Source organism: Symphalangus syndactylus, chromosome 23, assembly GCF_028878055.3.
Source record: "Symphalangus syndactylus isolate Jambi chromosome 23, NHGRI_mSymSyn1-v2.1_pri, whole genome shotgun sequence".
Classification (NCBI taxonomy): Eukaryota; Metazoa; Chordata; class Mammalia; order Primates; family Hylobatidae; genus Symphalangus; species Symphalangus syndactylus.
This window is the reverse complement of record NC_072445.2, coordinates 23226819-23245694: the sequence shown is the minus strand read 5'-3', so window position 1 is coordinate 23245694 and position 18876 is coordinate 23226819. Positions and strand designations below refer to the sequence as shown.

At 35.5% G+C, this 18876-nt stretch overlaps 1 protein-coding gene and 1 long non-coding RNA gene across 2 annotated transcripts; one reads left to right on the top strand and one right to left on the bottom strand.

Moving 5' to 3' along the window:
- Window positions 1–822: 822 nt before the first annotated feature.
- Window positions 823–16695, bottom strand: LOC134735789 (uncharacterized). Its single transcript, XR_010119271.1, has 4 exons — window positions 16600–16695; window positions 16120–16162; window positions 1993–2069; window positions 823–988 (listed from the first exon to the last, which is right to left on the bottom strand). It is a non-coding gene; the product is annotated as an uncharacterized lncRNA (long non-coding RNA).
- A 97-nt stretch (window positions 16696–16792) lies between these two features.
- Window positions 16793–18421, top strand: PGK2 (phosphoglycerate kinase 2). Its single transcript, XM_055263873.2, has one exon. It carries the CDS (start codon window positions 16882–16884, stop codon window positions 18142–18144), a length of 1263 nt encoding a protein of 420 aa, XP_055119848.2. The 5' UTR covers window positions 16793–16881; the 3' UTR covers window positions 18145–18421.
- Window positions 18422–18876: the final 455 nt, after the last annotated feature.

Here is an 18876-nt window from a genome sequence, read left to right as displayed (position 1 = left end):
AGCAACAGCAGGATATAGGAGGCTATAAAATTATCTCTACAGTAAACATAGGCAAAAACTTGCTTCAATAAAACACACATTTCAGGTTGACCTAGATGTGGGGTTATATGGTGTCATCAAAATTCATACTTGTGAAAGACAAGCTGGGTAAAATTTGTGAAAATAGCAGGCAAGTCTCCTCAACCTCCATAGGCTGGTTAGAATTTTGTCCCATACAAACATTTATCGGTCATGGAACTTGCTTCTGATGATGTAAACATCCTGCAATTTACCATCTATTAACTTATATTTCCAATATTACAATGAGAAATCAAATTTTCTTTTTCTTGAGTTTTTTTAAATTTTTATTTTTATTTTAAGTTCTGGGGTACATGTGCAGGATGTGCAGGCTTGTTACATAGGTAACCATGTGCCATGGTGGTTTGCTGCACCTATCAACCCATCATCTATGCATTGAGCCCAGCATGCATTAGCTACTTTTCCTAATGCTCTCTCTTCCCCTACCCAACCCCGCAACAGGCCCCAATGTGTGTTGTTCCTCTCCCTGTGTCCATGTGTTCTCATTGTTTAGCTCCCACTTATAAGTGAAGACATGGGGTGTTTGGTTTTCTGTTCCTATGTTATTTTGCTAAGGACAATGCCTTCCAGCTCCATCCATGTCCCTGCAAAAAACGTGATCTTGTTCCTTTTTATGGGTGCATGGTATTCCATGGTGTATATGTACCACATATTCTTTGTCATTGATTGGCATTTGGGTTGACTCTATGTCTTTACTATCGTGGATAATGCTGCAATGAACATACACACACATGTATCTTTGTAATAGAATGGTTTATATTCCTTTGGGTGCATACACAGTAATGGGATTTCTGGATCAAAAGGTACTTCTGCTTCTAGCTCTTTAAGGAATCACTACACCATCTTCCACAATGGTTGAATTAATTTACAGCTCAAGTTTTCAATGTATTGGCAGATGAAGCATGGTAACCTAGGAATGAATACCAATATATTGAAGTATTTCATCTAATAGAAGATGCCATTAATTGTAAAACACACAATTATTCTGTAAATCGCCTTGAAAGAAATAGAATACTGTGGAGGCTGAACTACATGTTAAATAAATCAGCCTAAGAAAAATGTCAGCTGCTTGCATGAGTCTTCATCCTTCTTTGTCTCCCTTTATCTGAATCACTAAAAATTTAGCTGAAGCTTGATGATTTAAACCTTCTCAAAAAAAATCATTGCTTCTAAAAATGGAACAAACTAAGTAAACTAATCTGTCTCCTGCTTCTGAGGTCAGACATAATGAGCACCAACTCTGTGCCCTCTCATCAATTTGTTTTTAAAAACCATATATAAGGAATTTATGCAAAATATACATGTTTATAACTTAGATAAGGTATAGCTATGGAAAACTATATACCTGCACATACATTTACAGTATATTTACTACTATGGATTCTAAAATTGTTAAAAGCAATCCCAACTGGTGCCTTGTTATGTAGCATTTTTAGGTTTTATCTATTGTTTATTTGCATTTATATTATTTACCATTTAAATGTTTAATAAATGTAGTGAACAATTTTGCCACTTAAATAACAAACATTGAATCACCAGCTGTACAAGAAGAAATTGTTAACGCATATAACACCCTTAGGACAGGAGTCATTTCACCAGCCAGCAACATGCTACAAATGGTAAGACCTAAAAAACAGCAACTTCAATATTGGCAATAATAGTAATAATGTCTACTGAGTTCTTGTTAAGTTCCATGCACTTGCAGTATACTAAAAGTTTGATCTTCACAACAAACATATGATACAGAAGAAGAAATAGAAGCTCAGAGGAGGTAAGCAACTTTCTCACCATCATAGAGTTAGTCGATGACAGAGCTCCGCCAGTCTATCTTCATGCTTATGTACCCTAAGACAGTGCTTCTCAAACTTCATCGTCTTTAAGAATCTTCTGAAGAACTTAGTAAAGCACACTTACCTGGGTCCCCTTCTCTGATATTCTGATTCAGGAGGTCTGACATGGAGGCCACCATAATCTCCCAAGTGATGCTGATGCTGCAAGCACATATGGAAAATATTGATTAACAAGTTATCCATGCATTTCATAGCTTTCCTCACTGAGCAGTAATTCAGAGGCTAAGACACTCATCTGAGATTTAAGATATCCAGATATTTAGCCTGTTGATGTTGTCAGATAAACAAGTGTAGGTGAATCTACTCTCTAGTTTCACTGCATTTCATAAGCACTTAGAGAAACTGTCTTTCCACTCTAAACCTATGTTCGTCCACAAGACCAATTTAGGAAAGTCTCAGGCGCATGAGGTAATTAGCCTCACAGTCATTGGCCAGCAGTATCACTCAGGTTTATGAGCACCCTCAGCCTGCTTCTTGAACCCTGGACTGGCCTAAAGAACAAAAGCTAGAAATAGCGCAGGCCCTGGAGGGTGATTCTAATGAACAACTTCTTCACACAAATCACATAAAGAAGGAAACAAAAGAATAAACAAGAATTTCAAAATTTTAATCTCGGTCATCTTAGAATTCAAAATGTCATTTGAACAAAACAATACAAATCAATAGCTATCATAAGCATTCCCCTGTTGGAAAGGTTTTAGCTAACATGCATGTGGTGCTTATTATTGACAGGCAATTTTCTAGTACCTTCTTACACTGACTCATTTGATTCTTCCAATAATCCTGTGAGGTAGATAATACTACCGTCTCCATTTTACAGATAATGACACTGACATTCAGAAAAATTAAGCACCTTATCCAAAGTTATAAGCACTGGAGCCCATATTCCAATGGAAGTGGGCCAACTCCAGGTATTCTGCTCTTAACCACTTTTCTTCCTTAGGACAAATGGGGTCCAAATTCCTTGGTTGCCAGATGAGCAAGTAAGTGTGCCTAGTTAGTACTAAAATGATTGAAGAATAAATAAAAAATGTAGCCTTATATGAGCTCATTTAAAAATAAGTTTTCTTATTTTTTTTATTTAAAAATAAGGTTTTAGAAACCTTATTACTGGGAAGTTAAGATGAGTACAAAGGAGACATTAGAAAATATTATAAGAATGCATGTGTTCAAGTACCAAGGTACAAAATTATGAAATAGTAACAAGATTATAAATTAAGTTTATCACCAAAACTGAGTGACATTTCAAAGGAAATATGAGAATATAGAATAAGCTGTTTTATGAGCAATGCATGGGATGTGTGGGGCGAATCTGATATAATTACAGTTGGAGTGAAGGGCCAAACATAACTGCCTGAAGAGATTTTCAAAAACAGAAAAAGAAGTCATTACCTAAAGTGATAACTCGATTAAATAAAATCACTTGTTAAAGGTAGAATTCATAGCTTTCGTGCAGCAATGATGAATACCCATTTGTGACTTTATTCCTGGAAGTATCATAAAACAGAAGTATTTTACCAGCAGTAATCAGAAGTAATATCCTAGATAGTTTTCTCAAAGTGGTCTGAAGTACAAACTGGATATAATTAGTGTTACAGGAAGGTTTCCTTGGATATAATAAGCATACTATGAGATGGAAATTAATAAGCAGAATGTTTATTAGGGAACAATCTACAGATTTATTTTTATAATTTACCTGTCAAGGAGCAAGATTAAGCACAAGAAGAAACTGGTTTGTGATATGGTCACAACACAAGCCTTAGCTAATCCCACGGGAAGCTATAAAACTAGGAAAGCTCTTCTGAGTTGTCCTGAACTGGAGAAAGGTAGCCTGAAATGTACGTCTACCAGCTCTCGAAGTGGGCTTGCCCAGGAAGGGGATTATGGCAATTTTCAGAAAGGGCAGACAGTAGAGCTGCTTCTGGGTAGGAGTCCCAGCTGCTGGGCGAATATGCCCTTCAGAATGATGATGCACTGCATCCATAACAAGTAGTGAGTTGGGATTTAATTAGGTAAGTTCCTGTTGTAAGTATATGGTAACCTGATCATAACAGGCAAGTTATCTTTATTCACAAGTACGACAATATTCCCTCTCCTGGGAGAACTGAATATGGTCTTGTATCTCTGTTCCTTAGACACAGGCTGTAACAAATGTGTCTTTTCTTGCTGAAAAAATTAAAAGCTGACAAGCATGTCTTTACACAGTGTCAGGCTAATGAATTATTTCATTCATCTTGTAGTTTAGTAAATTCATTAACATGAAATGTAGTCCTAGAAAGTTATCATCAGATGGCAGCACACACATATCATAGTAATGACTTCTTCCACTAAAAGAGAAAATACTGAAATTCTAAGTTAGGTTGTCATTCTAAAATTATTCTAATGTGTAGCTAAATAACTTACATAAAAGTGTATTGAAAAAACAATGTTCACACTTTTTTTTGGTAATGTTTTGCATGTGAATATAGTGGCAGTCCTTTAAATCGATGTAGAGAATGAGAGGATGAAACAATCTTAGGGAGATTATTTATCCAATACCTAGTGATAAAGAGGTCCTACTTTTCACCTTACTTGTAGAACAACTACTGCTGACAAGTACCCAAGAGCATATCTGTGCCTCGGTTTCCTAATTTGTAAACGGAGATAACAATAGTACCTCCATTTTGGAGTTGCTGTGAGGAAAAAGGAAGAAAAAATATTTGCAGACTTAAAAACAGATTCTAGTGTGTTCTGTTACCTATTAATTTTATTACTCACAATTTTAAATATAGATGCCCAATACTATGCTTCTTTCCAATCATAGTTATCATTTATTAATTCAGCACATAGTACAGGATTTGTCATATAATAATTATATGGAAATGATTATCACATTAAGCCTTTGGAACAAATGTTTTAATATGAATTATGAGTCAAAGAAACTGAGATACCGAGATAAAATAATGTGTCAGAGGTAAAACTACAAATAAATGATGTAATGGATTTCTATCTTGGTAGATCTACTGAAAGCAGTTCCTTAAGTCTTTACTACATCAGAAAGAGAAGCTAATCTGATTGTTATTATCAGATTTTGAATTTGTGAATTTAAGGAACTATGTTTTATTTTTCTACCATAATATTAAAGAGTAATTTCATTATTCAAATTTTTAGCTTATAAGTTGAAGATATTGCTAGATGTGATTTTAAAAAATAATCTAGACTCATCATAGAAATTTTAATAAGATCATGTGTTTGATATTTACTCTTCCTCTATAGAACTGGAGTAAAGATGCTGCACAAAAGGCCAAAATTATGTCAAAGCAGTGTAAACTGATACAGATCAAAGAACAGGAGTGGAAAATTGCAAGCAGGGATATGCAGTGGCTCTATACGGCCCATCTTTGTGCTCAAAACTCTCCAGAGGTTGTTAATTTCCTGGCAAGACAAAGTTACATCATACAGTCTTTATTTTGCATTTGTACCCATACTTGACAGTGAAATATGGTCTAATACACAGGTTTTATTATTATTATTATTTAATTTGAATATTCACATTTATAGGTTCCAAATTCAGATCACCAAGGATAAGGGAATCAAAGCTCTAAAAGTTATAGAATATTTGAGCAATGCAATAAAGACTGGACAGGCAGCTAGATGCTTAGAAGATTCCCACTCAATGCAGTTATCTCAGCTACCCACAATATATTACCACTAGGATTTCTTTAGCTTTAGGAATTGTCGATATGCAATTCTTCTGATCTGCCCATAAGAACATTTTTAAGGGATCAAAGGTGAGCCCATCTCATGGCAATACGATAACCATGTAAATTAGGTTCACTGCTAGTTTTCAGAAAAGCCATTAGTACTTTCTACACAAGTGGATATTAAAAATGTCTACAATAATATTTTATTATAAAATAATAAAAAGTACTAATGGAACTTCTGTATCTACAGATTATTGGTAATTTTTGAGCAATATCATTGACAAATTAATTTTCAGTAGCAAAACTGAATAAAACTAAGCTCTTTTAGCTATTCTCCAAAACTCTTATAACAAAAGGATTCCACCATATTGTACATTTTAGCATTTGTAACTCATCAAGAATTTTTTTCATTTTTCAAGTGTACTACTTGTATATAGAAAAATATATGACCTTATTTTATCACACATCCACCTTAAAAATACATAGCAATTAAAAGTATCTCTTAAAGAAAGTAGCTCTTAAAAGTACCTCTTTAGAAAGCAACATCGGGTGCAGGAACTAAGAGGACTGGCTGGTGCATTTCATCAGTAGGTGGTGGTGGCTAAGGTTTCCACTGTGGGCACAGCCCAACACAGCCCTACCAACCTGACTCTGCAGATCACCAAATGGCTAACATTATACTGAAAAGTGTAGGGAAAATATTGATTTGTTTATTTTCTATGAATTGAGCTAACTTTCCTCTTTAGTCTTATTGTTAAATAGTGGAGAAAAAAAAATTTGAAAAGAAATAAAATAAATTTGAATTCAATGTAGCAAATTCAGCCTAATGCAGTACAATACTTTTTAAAATTTGTCTTTGCAAATTAAAATAAAATACTGTTATCTTGGATTTTCTCTACCTCTTGTTTACTCTTGAGCACCCTTAGCAATTTTGTGTGCCATTTCTATGGTATCTGAAAAGTTATTAACCCAAGCCATATTAAAAGACAATCTAGCAGTTTGATTTATTTCTTTACCAAGGACAGATTGTAAAACATTAACTCAAGTCTTCCCTCAAAGTTTGCTTACTCCTTCTTATTCTCTGAGGAAAGTATACAAATACTCCCAATTTTCTAGCTGCTCCCATATCTATCTAGATATTTCTAAGGCTCACTACCCCATTGAGGATGGAAACTGCCAGAGATAGGGATGAACAGGTAGGGCAGGAAATAATAGTTCTTTTTTTTAACTTTCTTTCTCTTTCTTGTCTTCTCACAATCCCTTGTGACAGAATGTCAGGCTTTTGAATTACTTAAATTCATATTCTCTTAAAATGGGGCAGAAATCCGAATGGCCTTTTGAAGACTTATATTGCCTATCACAGAGAAGCAACACTATAAGCTGAGTTGGCTACTGTTGGTGGTGGTTGTAAAGGCAAGAGATGAATACACTGTCATGTGTTTTCCTTAGCCATATTAATTTCCTTGTGTAGGTAGCAGGGTGTTTTTCAGAGAAGGAACTCAGATACTGTGTAGAGAAAGGCAAGTCCATCATTAGGTAGACTTGCTGGATTTAGTTTTCACATACCTTGGGACACTCTGAACTGGAAGACATGGCCACTCTACCAAAAAGTACCTGAGATGTGGGAGGAGGTGGAGGTGGAGTGGTGGATGAGTACTTGACTGAAAAACTGTGGCCCTGGGAAACAATGTGGGACTGGGTTCAATAAGTTGACAATTTGCATCTTCCCTGGCCCAGAGAAAGGAACATCATTCCTAAATACCACTCTGGATGAAAAGCCCACACCATAGGTGGATGGTTAAATAGAACAGATGCTTATTTCATGGTCCTTACATAATGAATAGAATGGCTTCAGAGTAGCCATGGACCCTGTTACAATTCTTAAGCTTCTCTGATTTGAATTCACTCATCTGCCTTAGTTTGAAAGAGACAGAGACTGAAAGGTTGGTTGATCTGATTTCAAAGCTTGTTTATCATCTCCTGCTATCAACTTATCACTGAACCTGGGCACCACATACTTATTTATCAATAAGAAAGAAAGAAGATTGCCAACAGGGATATAACTGAGTTTACCCCCTCTAGATATTGCCTAGATGATCAGTGAAGTGTTTGTAAAACAAAAATGAGAAAAATATTCTTGTAGGGTATGGTGCAGCCCTATTTCCTTTTTTCAGATAGTAAATGTCAAGGAAATATACAATTGTCATCTTATCCTGTCTCATGATCAAATATAATTGAAGGCTGGTACAATGAGTCTAAAAATTTTCAGAGTAGGGAATGGACATTCTGGGATAAAGATATAGCAGCTAAGCCTTATAAAAGGTAAGCCTGTGTGTTGGCAAATACTTATATTTTTAAGTGACTGTAAGCATGTGTGACCAGAAAAATGAGAAAAACTGTAGTCATTCTACTGGCTTATTACAAACTTACACTTGACCTACTGAGTTCCTCTTATAATTCAGATCCCAAGGAAGTGTAATTTCCTTAATATATGACTTATAGAAGATGCTTAATCTCTAAAAAAGATTCTCTTTTACCAAACTCTAGCCTGTCTCAGAGGAGCCTATTTCTTGAATATACCTGCTAATTTTGGCCTATAAAGACTTGAACAAACACTTCGATCATTTCAAACCGTTCAAGGCTGCATCTGTAAGATGATATTAGCCTTTCTTAAAGTGCCTTCCTGAAAGAACTCAAGATTATCAAAAGTTTGTTTCAGCCAACACCTGACGATTAGGGCCCCTGTCTCACAGTGTCTGTGGGGAAAGAGTAGCCTAATTCCCACAAGTGCCAGTTAGTGCTAGTTAGCAAACCCAGGTGTGTTTTACATGGACAAACTCCTCACTTTTAAAATTTTTTTCTTTTCTTGGCACTATTGAGCTTCCACTCACCCTCCCCCTATTTCCTCATCCTCCGTTTAAAGTGCCCAGTCATTCTGTATGAATCTAAGTTGACTTAAGTTCACACTAGATTCTTTTCCCTACTGCAATAGTCATTACCAACTAAAGTATTTTTCTCAACAGTTTAACTAATGTTTGGCTGTGTTTATCATTGACACCCCTTAGTTCCATTTTTATTCATTTGGTTTCTCAAGAAGCCACAAAATCAATCTCATTTTTAAGTTACATTTGTAATGTATGTAAATAATAAAAATAACAGCTTCTGCCTCTTTTCCAATAGAGGAATTCCTATAAAATTTACCATTTTATCATTTTTTAGTTATGTAGCATTAGAGATCAGGAACACAAAGTACATTGATATTACTTTGCAACCATCTCACTATCTACAGAGGTTTTTCATCTTCCTAAACTGGAACTGTGCACATTAAACAATAACTGCTCATTTTCCCTTTCCTCAGCTCCTGGAGACCTTTTTGTTTCTATCAATTTGTTTTTTGTTCTATTTCACTTTTTGTTTTTAACAATTTGACTACTCTACGTACCTCATATAAGTGTGCTGATATAGTGCTTGTCCTTTTGTAACTGACTAATTTCCCTCAGCATAATATCTTCAATCCGTGTTCATCCATGTTTTAATGTGTTGGAACGTCATTTATTCTGAAGGCTGAATAATATTCCATTGTGTGTATATAGCACGTTTGGTTTATACATTCAGCTGTCAATGAACATTTGGGTTGTTTTCACCTTTGGCTATTGCAAATTATGCTGCTATGAACATTAAGTGTACAAATACAAGCATGCCTTGTTTTACTGCACTTCACTTTATTGTGTTATACAGATACTGCTTTTTTTTTTTTAACAAATTAAAGATTTCGGTAGCCCTGCATCAAATAAGTCTCTTAGGACCATTTCCAAACAGTATGTGCTCCCTTCACGTCTCTGTGCCACATTCTCACAATGCTGTAATTCTCAAAATATTTTCAATTTTTTCATTATTATTATACTTGTTACAGTGACCAGTGATCCCTGATGTCACTATTGTAATAGTTTTGGGGTGCCATGGACCACACCCATATAAGATGGCAAACTTAATTAATATATGTTGTGTGTGTTCTGACTGCTCCAACAATAGGCAGTTCCCATGTATCTTCCTCTCCTTGGGCCTCCCTATTTCCACAGAACAATATTGAAATTAGGCCAAGTCATAACATTACAATATTCTCTAAGTATTCAAATACAAGGAAGAGTTACAAGTCTCTCACTTTATATCAAAAGGCTAAAATGAGTAAGCTTAGTGAGGAAGGCAGGTTGACAGCTGAGATAGGTCAAAAGTTAGGCCTCTTGTGCCAGTTAGTAAGTTGTGAATGCAAACGAAAAGTTCTTGAAGGAAATTAAAAGTGCTACTCTAATGAACACATGAATAATAAAAAAGCAAAACAGCCTATAGCTAATATGGAAAAAGTTTTAGTAGTCTGGATAGATCAAACCAGTCACATTTCCATTTCCTTAAGCAAAGCCTAATCCAGAGCATGGCCCTAACCCGTGAGCCACCACGGCCTGCCAGCATTAATTATCTTAGTTAGATCCGGATAACTTGCTGCAGCTTCTCCATCAACATTTGCTCTTTCACTTTGTACTTTTGTTTTATGAAGATGGCTTCTTTCCTTAAACCTTCTGGAGCAACTTCTGCTAGCTTCAAACTTTTCTTCTGCAACTTCCTCCTCTCTCTCAGCTTCATTGTCCTTCATATTTCCATTGTAATTATCTATCTAAGACTTTTTTCTTTTATTTCAATCTTGTATTAAGCTATGAATTTTGTTTCCTTAGATATATTTTGTTATCTGTTAGCTTTCACTCATAATGCTGAAGCTCCTCAGACATGTTGAATTTTTCTCCTTATAAATACCTTTATTGTCTTTATTACCAATCTGCAGGGTAAGCCAAGCCTCAAGTACTAACTAAATTTATGTGTGTGTATTGAAATTGGAGGAAAATAGACATTGAAAGAGCCTCTTACAATACAGTGCATGATTTCTGCTCCCTATTCCCACTTCCAGCATAGATATTGTCTGTCCTCCAGGAAATATTACAGTATATCTACTTCAACAGCTTCTTTCCTAGATTATCAGCTGAGAGCTAGAGCCTGCCAGACCTAAGATAATTATTGTTCTTGGGGCTTCACCCCAGCCTGGCTCCAGTATCGCTCTATAGAACTCTACAATTGGAACAATAAAAAAAAGAGAGATTTCAAACTGGTCCCCAAAGCACTGGTTTCATGCTTTTTATCCAAGATTCTTTCTCTTTCCTCTCTTTTGTCTTTTCACTTTTTTAGTTTCTTTCTCTTTCTTCTCTTTTATTTGTCTTTTCACTTTTTTCTTTTTTCCTTTTTTCTTGACACTTTATTTTACTGAATTATAACATCGACAATTCAAGACTGCCCAGGACTTAGCCCATCAGAGTTCACAAGACATACCCTTTCCAACTGCTGCTCCAATTAAGTCCATCCTGATCACACTCACAGATAGGCTTGATTTCAAGTGCATACAATGGAGGGAGAAACAGTGCAACAAATATCCTCTACAGCAACTCAATCTCTCTTCTTGGTTTGTGGACTTCCACTGAAGGCCACTTTCTGCCTCCCAGGAAATGCAAGAATTCAAAAACCTTAGGCTCCCATGGGCCTCCCATAGGTTTTGGTGGTTGATAAAAGGGTTTCCATATAATTCTCTGTCTCACATTGGAATCTCCAAAACTAGGTATAAGAGACTGAGAACTAGAATCTATTTTACAGGTCTTCATCTTATATAGAAGTCAGTGATGTCTGGCCATATTTTTAGAATGTATATATTCTTCCAAATATTTCCATTAAGCTAGTTTGTCAATTATTCTTGTCACCTGTACTGAATTTATCCAGTAACTGTTCCAATTCCCCTAGTTAATGTTGGAGATACAAAGACACATTTTTATCATTTGTCTTTCTTTTAGCTTAGAGCTTATGCAAACTACAGCTGTCTCCTTTCCCACCTATACCCTTTCTCGATCACAGTGTTATCCTCAATATGTTATAATAGATGAAACTCCAATAAATAGTATCAGGCAAATATTTTGACTGTATCAAAAGTTAACCAACTAATATAATTATTTAAATTATAAATATGTTTTGCATAATGCAAGCCACAATTATATAGGTCATAACTGTGATTAAGTAGTAGCCTTAATAAATAAAAAGATATATTTTATTAAAATTCAGTGGACCATTCGTTTCTCAAGAGGTATCCCATGCTTCCATTTTCTATAGAAATTTTTGAGCTAGGGGTAATAGAAAAAACATATAGTAATGTGAATGTCCTGAGTTTCAGTATTAGAAGACAAGCTGATACTTAAAACTGTTTTGGTTTTAACGAAGTAATTCATTATTTTATTTTAGAATAATAAAATATATTTAAAGCTAAATTGAAAAAAAAGTTTTTGGAATGTCTTTAGAAAAATAATCACAGGTTATTCATTAGTTAAAAATAACTGTAACTTATCAGTGTGAATTAAACTCTCTAGCTTCCAATCTCTTTTATTAAAATTTTATTAAAATATTCCCTCTTGAAGCACCCTTTTAAATTATAACTTTTATAACACAATTTTCTTGTTCAGGATGACTGCATCTACTGATCTAATTTGGACTCCTTAAGGAAAATAAAACCTAATCTTAGCAATACATCAATCCTCCCCTAGGATTAGTTTGAACTGGTAATGATTTGTATTATTATATGCATTATTATATATATTTTTAGAACTTATGTCTCATTAACTTTATTGTAATATCATTAAAATTCTTATTTTAGACTTCACATTGAGTTTGTCCTAATCAGTGCCTACATCAGTTAATAATCAATAACAGAGATCTGTAGGAATTCAATACACAAAAGTTCTAAAACTTACCTATTTGTAATTGGGTAACTTAGCTATTTAATTTTAGCCATATTTCCATGTGCCTTTTTATCTGCTAAAAAATTAGATTATAAAAACAAAATATAAAGGGAGTAAAATTTGCTTAAAATTTATGCAACAGAACTACGTTAGAATAGATAAGTAGATGAAGGAACAAATGCAAAAAAGTATACTTTAAAACAAATGCATTGACTAATTCATACATAATGTTATCATGTGAATTATTATGTTGTTTTCAAACTAATTCTGCACCGTGTAAAAAGTTATATATTAGGTTGATGCAAGAGTAGCGGTTTTCGCCATTGAAAGGGAGAGATAGCACCATACAGCCACCTTAGTGTATCTTTTACAATGATCCCAAAAACTCATGGAAACATTTTCAAATGCATAAATTGACGTTTGCTGCTATTATTAACAGGGACATTTACAAATTCATAAGCAATTTAAAAATTATTTTTAAATTGTTAAAAGAAAAGAATTGGTGTATTTTGAAATATTAAAAATTAGTGACTAAAATGACACAATATGTACATGAGAATATACATAACTATAGATTACTAGCCATTTCAGCACCCAGAACTCTGCATAACGTATGGAATATATATTTGCATATTTTACGATCATTGCCAATGGAAAGGTGAATTGAAGCTAAACTGCCCCAAATATTTCAAAGGCTTCCTAATAGAAAGGATAATAGATTATATCCATAACATGTTTCAATTTTCAAAGAAAATTGATAACCTATAATGAAATCTTTCCACCACAGACTTTAATCAGTCACCACCATGAGCAAATACTAGTACCTAAGTGAGCAGCCCTTAAAAAACCTGGAGAGAAACAGAGGATATTTGCCTAAAGAAAACCTGGAAAACCTGTCCAAGAACAGCAGAACATAGAGACATTGATACTGTGAACATAGATGAAAACTGGATTTAGTCAAGAAGACATTTCAGCCTCTATGTGGGATAATACGTGGTAACAGGATTTTAATTTTGAAAGACAAGGTCCTCAGAGCTTGATGCTGTTACATGAAGACAGATCTTGGGGAAGTGGTGAAAAAATGCCCTTGTGGTTTAGCTCAGTGCAGAGCACACTGCAAATCTTCTTTACAGAAAGGTGCCAAAACAGAAGAGTATATTTTCCTTTTGGGTCTTTCAAATCTAGTATTTGTAAATCATGGTGAATAATAATTTAAATACTCAGAATCTATTTATCACTACGTTCAAACAGTCCATTAAGCTCCACCTCTAGTAGAGATATGTATCTACACACATTATTTGGAATTCCTCTATAGAGAAGTTTTGTCCTTTCCCCCACCCCCACTTATTTACTTATAAGTCACTGCTTCTCTGCCCTCTTATGAACAGAGCTTGAAAATATTTGTGTTTATCAAAATCCTGTTTGAGTAGGCAGAATAACGGCCCACCAAAGACGTCCATGTCCTATTCCCCAGAACTTTTAAATACTGATGCTACATAACAAAAGAGACTTTGCAGGTATAATTATATCACAGTATTTAATTAGGGAGTTTATCCTGTATTATCTAGTTTGGCCCAACTTAAGCAAATGAGTCCTTAACAGCAGAGAATTTTCTCTGGCTGAAAGTGGAAAACAGATGGAGTAGAAATGAAAATCAGAGAGATTCCAGTTGTAAGAAGAATGCAATGCATCATTGCTGGCTCTCAGATATAGGAACCTACAAACTTGAGAGGGCCTTTAGGGGTTTATTAACAGCCAGCCAGAAGCAGGTAGCTCAGTCCTATAATTGCGAGGAACTGAATCCTGCCAAAAGCCTAAATGAGCTTAGAGGTAAATTCTTCCTAGAGCCTTGTAATGAAAACCCGGCCAGCAAAACTTTATGAAATCCAGAGCAAGAAACCAGCAGAGCCAACCTGAATTTCTGACCTACAGAACTGTTTTTGAACACAAAATTGTGTTATTTCAAGTAGCTAAATTTGTGACAAGTTGCTACAGTAGCAATAGAAAATTAACACATATTTATACACATATCTGTAATTATTTTCCATATCAACCTATGTGTATATTGAACTTAATATGAGTTCATACTGATATCTCACTCTTAATCCAGCACCACAGAGTTCATTGTGTTCTTGCTTATTTGTAACTTATTTTCCTGACAGTGAGAAACTTTTAATTATCTTCCATTATTTGCTTATCTCTAATAACACAGATAGTTTAAGAATTATTCATCTATAAGCTTGTGATATTCAAACTTACCAACTAGAGTATTATATTTATGGACAGTTGTTTTCATCTTTAGTTTTACAAACTGAAAACCTCTTTTGCAAAGTTACTTAAGTCATCTCCTTTTTTTGACCACATCACCTGTAGTAAAATTTCCACATAACCTGTAGTAAAATTTCCTCATCACCTGTAGTAAAATTTCCTATATATTACAATACAGTTAGGCTTATTTGTCAGAGGCTACATTACATAATAAGATTCCCTAACACTCTGGATCATATTTTTTCATTTGCATTCATTAAAGTTCACTCTCTACAACGTACAATGCTATGAATTTTAACAAGTGCATAGAATGTTCTATCCACCACATCAGTACCTCATAGAAAAGTTTACCACACTAAAAATCCTCCTGTGTATCCCCATTATAGTTGACTACCCTCTCTTCTCCGAACACGTAGCAACCACTGATATGTTTTCCATCCCAAAACTATTGCCTTTTTTCAAATGTCATACACATGGAATTACACAATAGCTACATAATTTTTTTGCCTGGCTTCTTTCAGTTAGTAAGACACATTTAAGTTTTATCCAGGGCTTTTGTGTAAGTGAATAGCTTGTTTCTTTCCTTTTTTAAAAAAAAATAATATTCCATTGCATGGATATATCACAGTTTATTTATTTATTACTTGAAGGATATATAATTTGGGTAATTATTAATAAAACTGCTCTAAACATTTGTTTACAGAATTTTGAGAGAATACAGGTTTTTGATGTCCTTGGATGAATATCTAGAAATAGGACTGATGACTTGTATGGTAAGTCTATGCATATTTCTAAGAAACTGCCAAGCTGTTTCCCGAAATGGCTGTAGCATATTTCATTCCTGGGAGCAATAAATGAGAGTTTCTGTTATTACATATTTTAACACCATTTAAGTTTGCTTTTAAATGCTATTGACTCGATGTTCAACATTGAGGAACCGATAACTTGTTTTCTGAAGTGGCTGTACCATTAGACATCCCTATTAGCAATAAATGAGGATTCCAATTTGTCCACGTCTTTCTCAACACTTGTTTTTATTTTTTATTTTAGCCATCTTAATAGGTGATGCCTCAAATATATTTCTGTCAAAGCCTTCATCTTACATATTTAGTTCACTCAACTTACAGAGTCAAATGAAAAAAAAAAATGTAAAGCCAATTTTCATTACTAAACCAACTAGCCACATACATTTGCTTTCTCCAAAAATAGAATATCTTACTCACTTTCAATTCTAATGTATGTTTCCATCCTCATGAAAACCATGCATTTTTTTCAGCTCAATTTCTAAGTTGTACAGATAGGAAAGCAAATAGAGAAGAGAGAAAAAATAAGGAGCCTCATCATAACATTGTAGTCTGAAAGAAATGTCACTATTACTTTCAGCACTTGTTACTGATACTCTCTTTGCTATGATCTTACAGGATTCTCCTGCAGAAGTGACCAAACATTATTTCATGGTGGTCTGAAAATGGAAGAAGCAAAGTAATGAAAATATGACAGCATTTCCACCCCGTCCTAGAATATATCTAAAGATGAAGACTAACAACAAGCCACATCCTCAACAGAAATATTTATCAAGACAAGGAAAAAATAGAACTATACTATCCTGACTTGAATAAGCAAGGTTTCATATGAAAATCATTATTTCAAATATTCCTTTTATTTGGCACTGCAGAGGTTTTTACATATCAAAATGGTTAAGATTTAACATGAATGAGGTGTATGTAGGTTTGTGGGGATGGGGGTGGAGTTCTTTTTGTTTTGTTTTTTTTAATAATAAGAGCAACTGTTAACCGAGCTGTAGGGTGGGGGCAAAAAGAGCCAGAAGGCAGCGCAGACCTCAGGACCATTCTTGTTGTTTTTTTAGAACCATTCTTATTCTGGGATATCTTCACCTACCCAAGTCTCGTCCGAAGCCAGGTACCTCTACTCCACTACAAGGCCCTATGCCCAGGAAGTTGGAATCTTCACCTAGCAACACATTTCAGATCGAGATTGACAGGACCTTGAGCCAATCACAAAGCTAGATTTCCTTTCCAGTCTCACAGTGGCTGTTGTCCTGGAGACAGTGTGGAGAAGAAAGGGGCGGGGCAAGGGCGTTAGAAATCACCACCTACCCAGCCTCCCAACAGCAAGTTGGTTCTTCAGCGTTAAGATCCAGGTGTCAGCCTATGTCTTTATATGGTCAAAATGTCTCTTTCTAAGAAGTTGACTTTAGACAAACTGGATGTTAGAGGGAAGCGAGTCATCATGAGAGTAGACTTCAATGTTCCCATGAAGAAGAACCAGATTACAAACAACCAGAGGATCAAGGCTTCCATCCCAAGCATCAAGTACTGCCTGGACAATGGAGCCAAGGCAGTAGTTCTTATGAGTCATCTAGGTCGGCCTGATGGTGTTCCCATGCCTGACAAATATTCCTTAGGGCCTGTTGCTGTTGAGCTCAAATCTTTGCTGGGCAAGGATGTTCTGTTCCTGAAGGACTGTGTAGGCGCAGAAGTGGAGAAAGCCTGTGCCAGCCCAGCTCCTGGTTCAGTCATCCTGCTGGAGAACCTGCGCTTTCATGTGGAGGAAGAAGGGAAGGGCCAAGATCTCTCTGGAAAGAAGATTAAAGCTGAGCCAGATAAAATAGAAGCCTTCCGAGCATCACTTTCCAAGCTAGGGGACGTCTATGTCAATGATGCTTTTGGCACTGCGCACCGGGCTCATAGTTCCATGGTGGGAGTGAATCTGCCCCATAAAGCATCCGGATTCTTGATGAAGAAGGAACTAGATTACTTTGCTAAAGCCTTGGAAAACCCATTGAGACCCTTTCTGGCTATACTTGGTGGAGCCAAAGTGGCAGACAAGATCCAACTTATTAAAAATATGCTGGACAAAGTCAATGAGATGATTATTGGTGGTGGAATGGCTTATACCTTCCTTAAGGTACTCAACAACATGGAGATTGGTGCTTCCCTGTTTGATGAAGAGGGAGCCAAGATCGTCAAAGATATCATGGCCAAAGCACAAAAGAATGGTGTAAGGATCACTTTTCCTGTTGACTTCGTTACTGGTGACAAGTTTGATGAGAATGCTCAGGTTGGAAAAGCCACTGTAGCATCTGGCATATCTCCTGGCTGGATGGGTTTGGACTGTGGTCCTGAGAGCAACAAGAATCATGCTCAAGTTGTGGCTCAAGCAAGGCTAATTGTTTGGAATGGGCCGTTAGGAGTATTTGAATGGGATGCCTTTTCTAAGGGAACCAAAGCCCTCATGGATGAAATTGTGAAAGCCACTTCCAAGGGCTGCATCACTATTATAGGGGGTGGAGACACTGCTACTTGCTGTGCCAAATGGAACACTGAAGATAAAGTCAGCCATGTCAGCACTGGAGGCGGTGCCAGTCTAGAGCTTCTGGAAGGTAAAATCCTTCCTGGAGTAGAGGCCCTCAGCAACATGTAGTTAACATAGTGTTACTTCCTTCTGTTTTTCTGTCCACGGCCTTTAAGTCAGCTTAGTGCTTTTACATCTCGATGTGACTTTTGTTAAAATCTACTCCTAGATCAAGACCTATGTAATGGACAAGCAACGGGCCATCAGGAACTCTTAATATCAGCACAGCAATTCATTTAATTTGGTCATGCATTTGCCTATTCAAGTTCTCATTTGAACTTCACCATTGTGCTTTCCAGGGAGGACATATTCTTAAGTTGCCTATTAAAGAAAGTGAGCTGAAGAAGCTGAATCTTTTTATTTTAGTCCAACTTTGCTATTGTTTCATAATTTGAAACCCAAAAGACAAAACTTAAGTTGTTGGGAAAGGGTGGAATGAAAGTTGACAAACAAACAATAAATATGCCCAAATAAACTGAGAAAAATAATTACACATAAGAACTCATGGGTACCATTAAAGTTCTGCTAAGAGGAAATGTTATACTAAATAGGAAAAAAAAAGAGAAATGAAAGATATTTATTAAGCCCAAAGAATTTTTGAAAAGAAAAGAAATTAAACTCAAGGTAAGAATTATGTTTGTGTGCATATCCATGCACAAAAGTACACACAAATGCCAGCTAGAAAAATAACTACAAGTTAAACCCAAGTTGTAAATAAGAAATTGTTTTATTTTTAAGGCAGGCATTATTTAATAAATAGATAATATAACTGGTAAGTTCTAAAACTTGGTTTTTGAGATA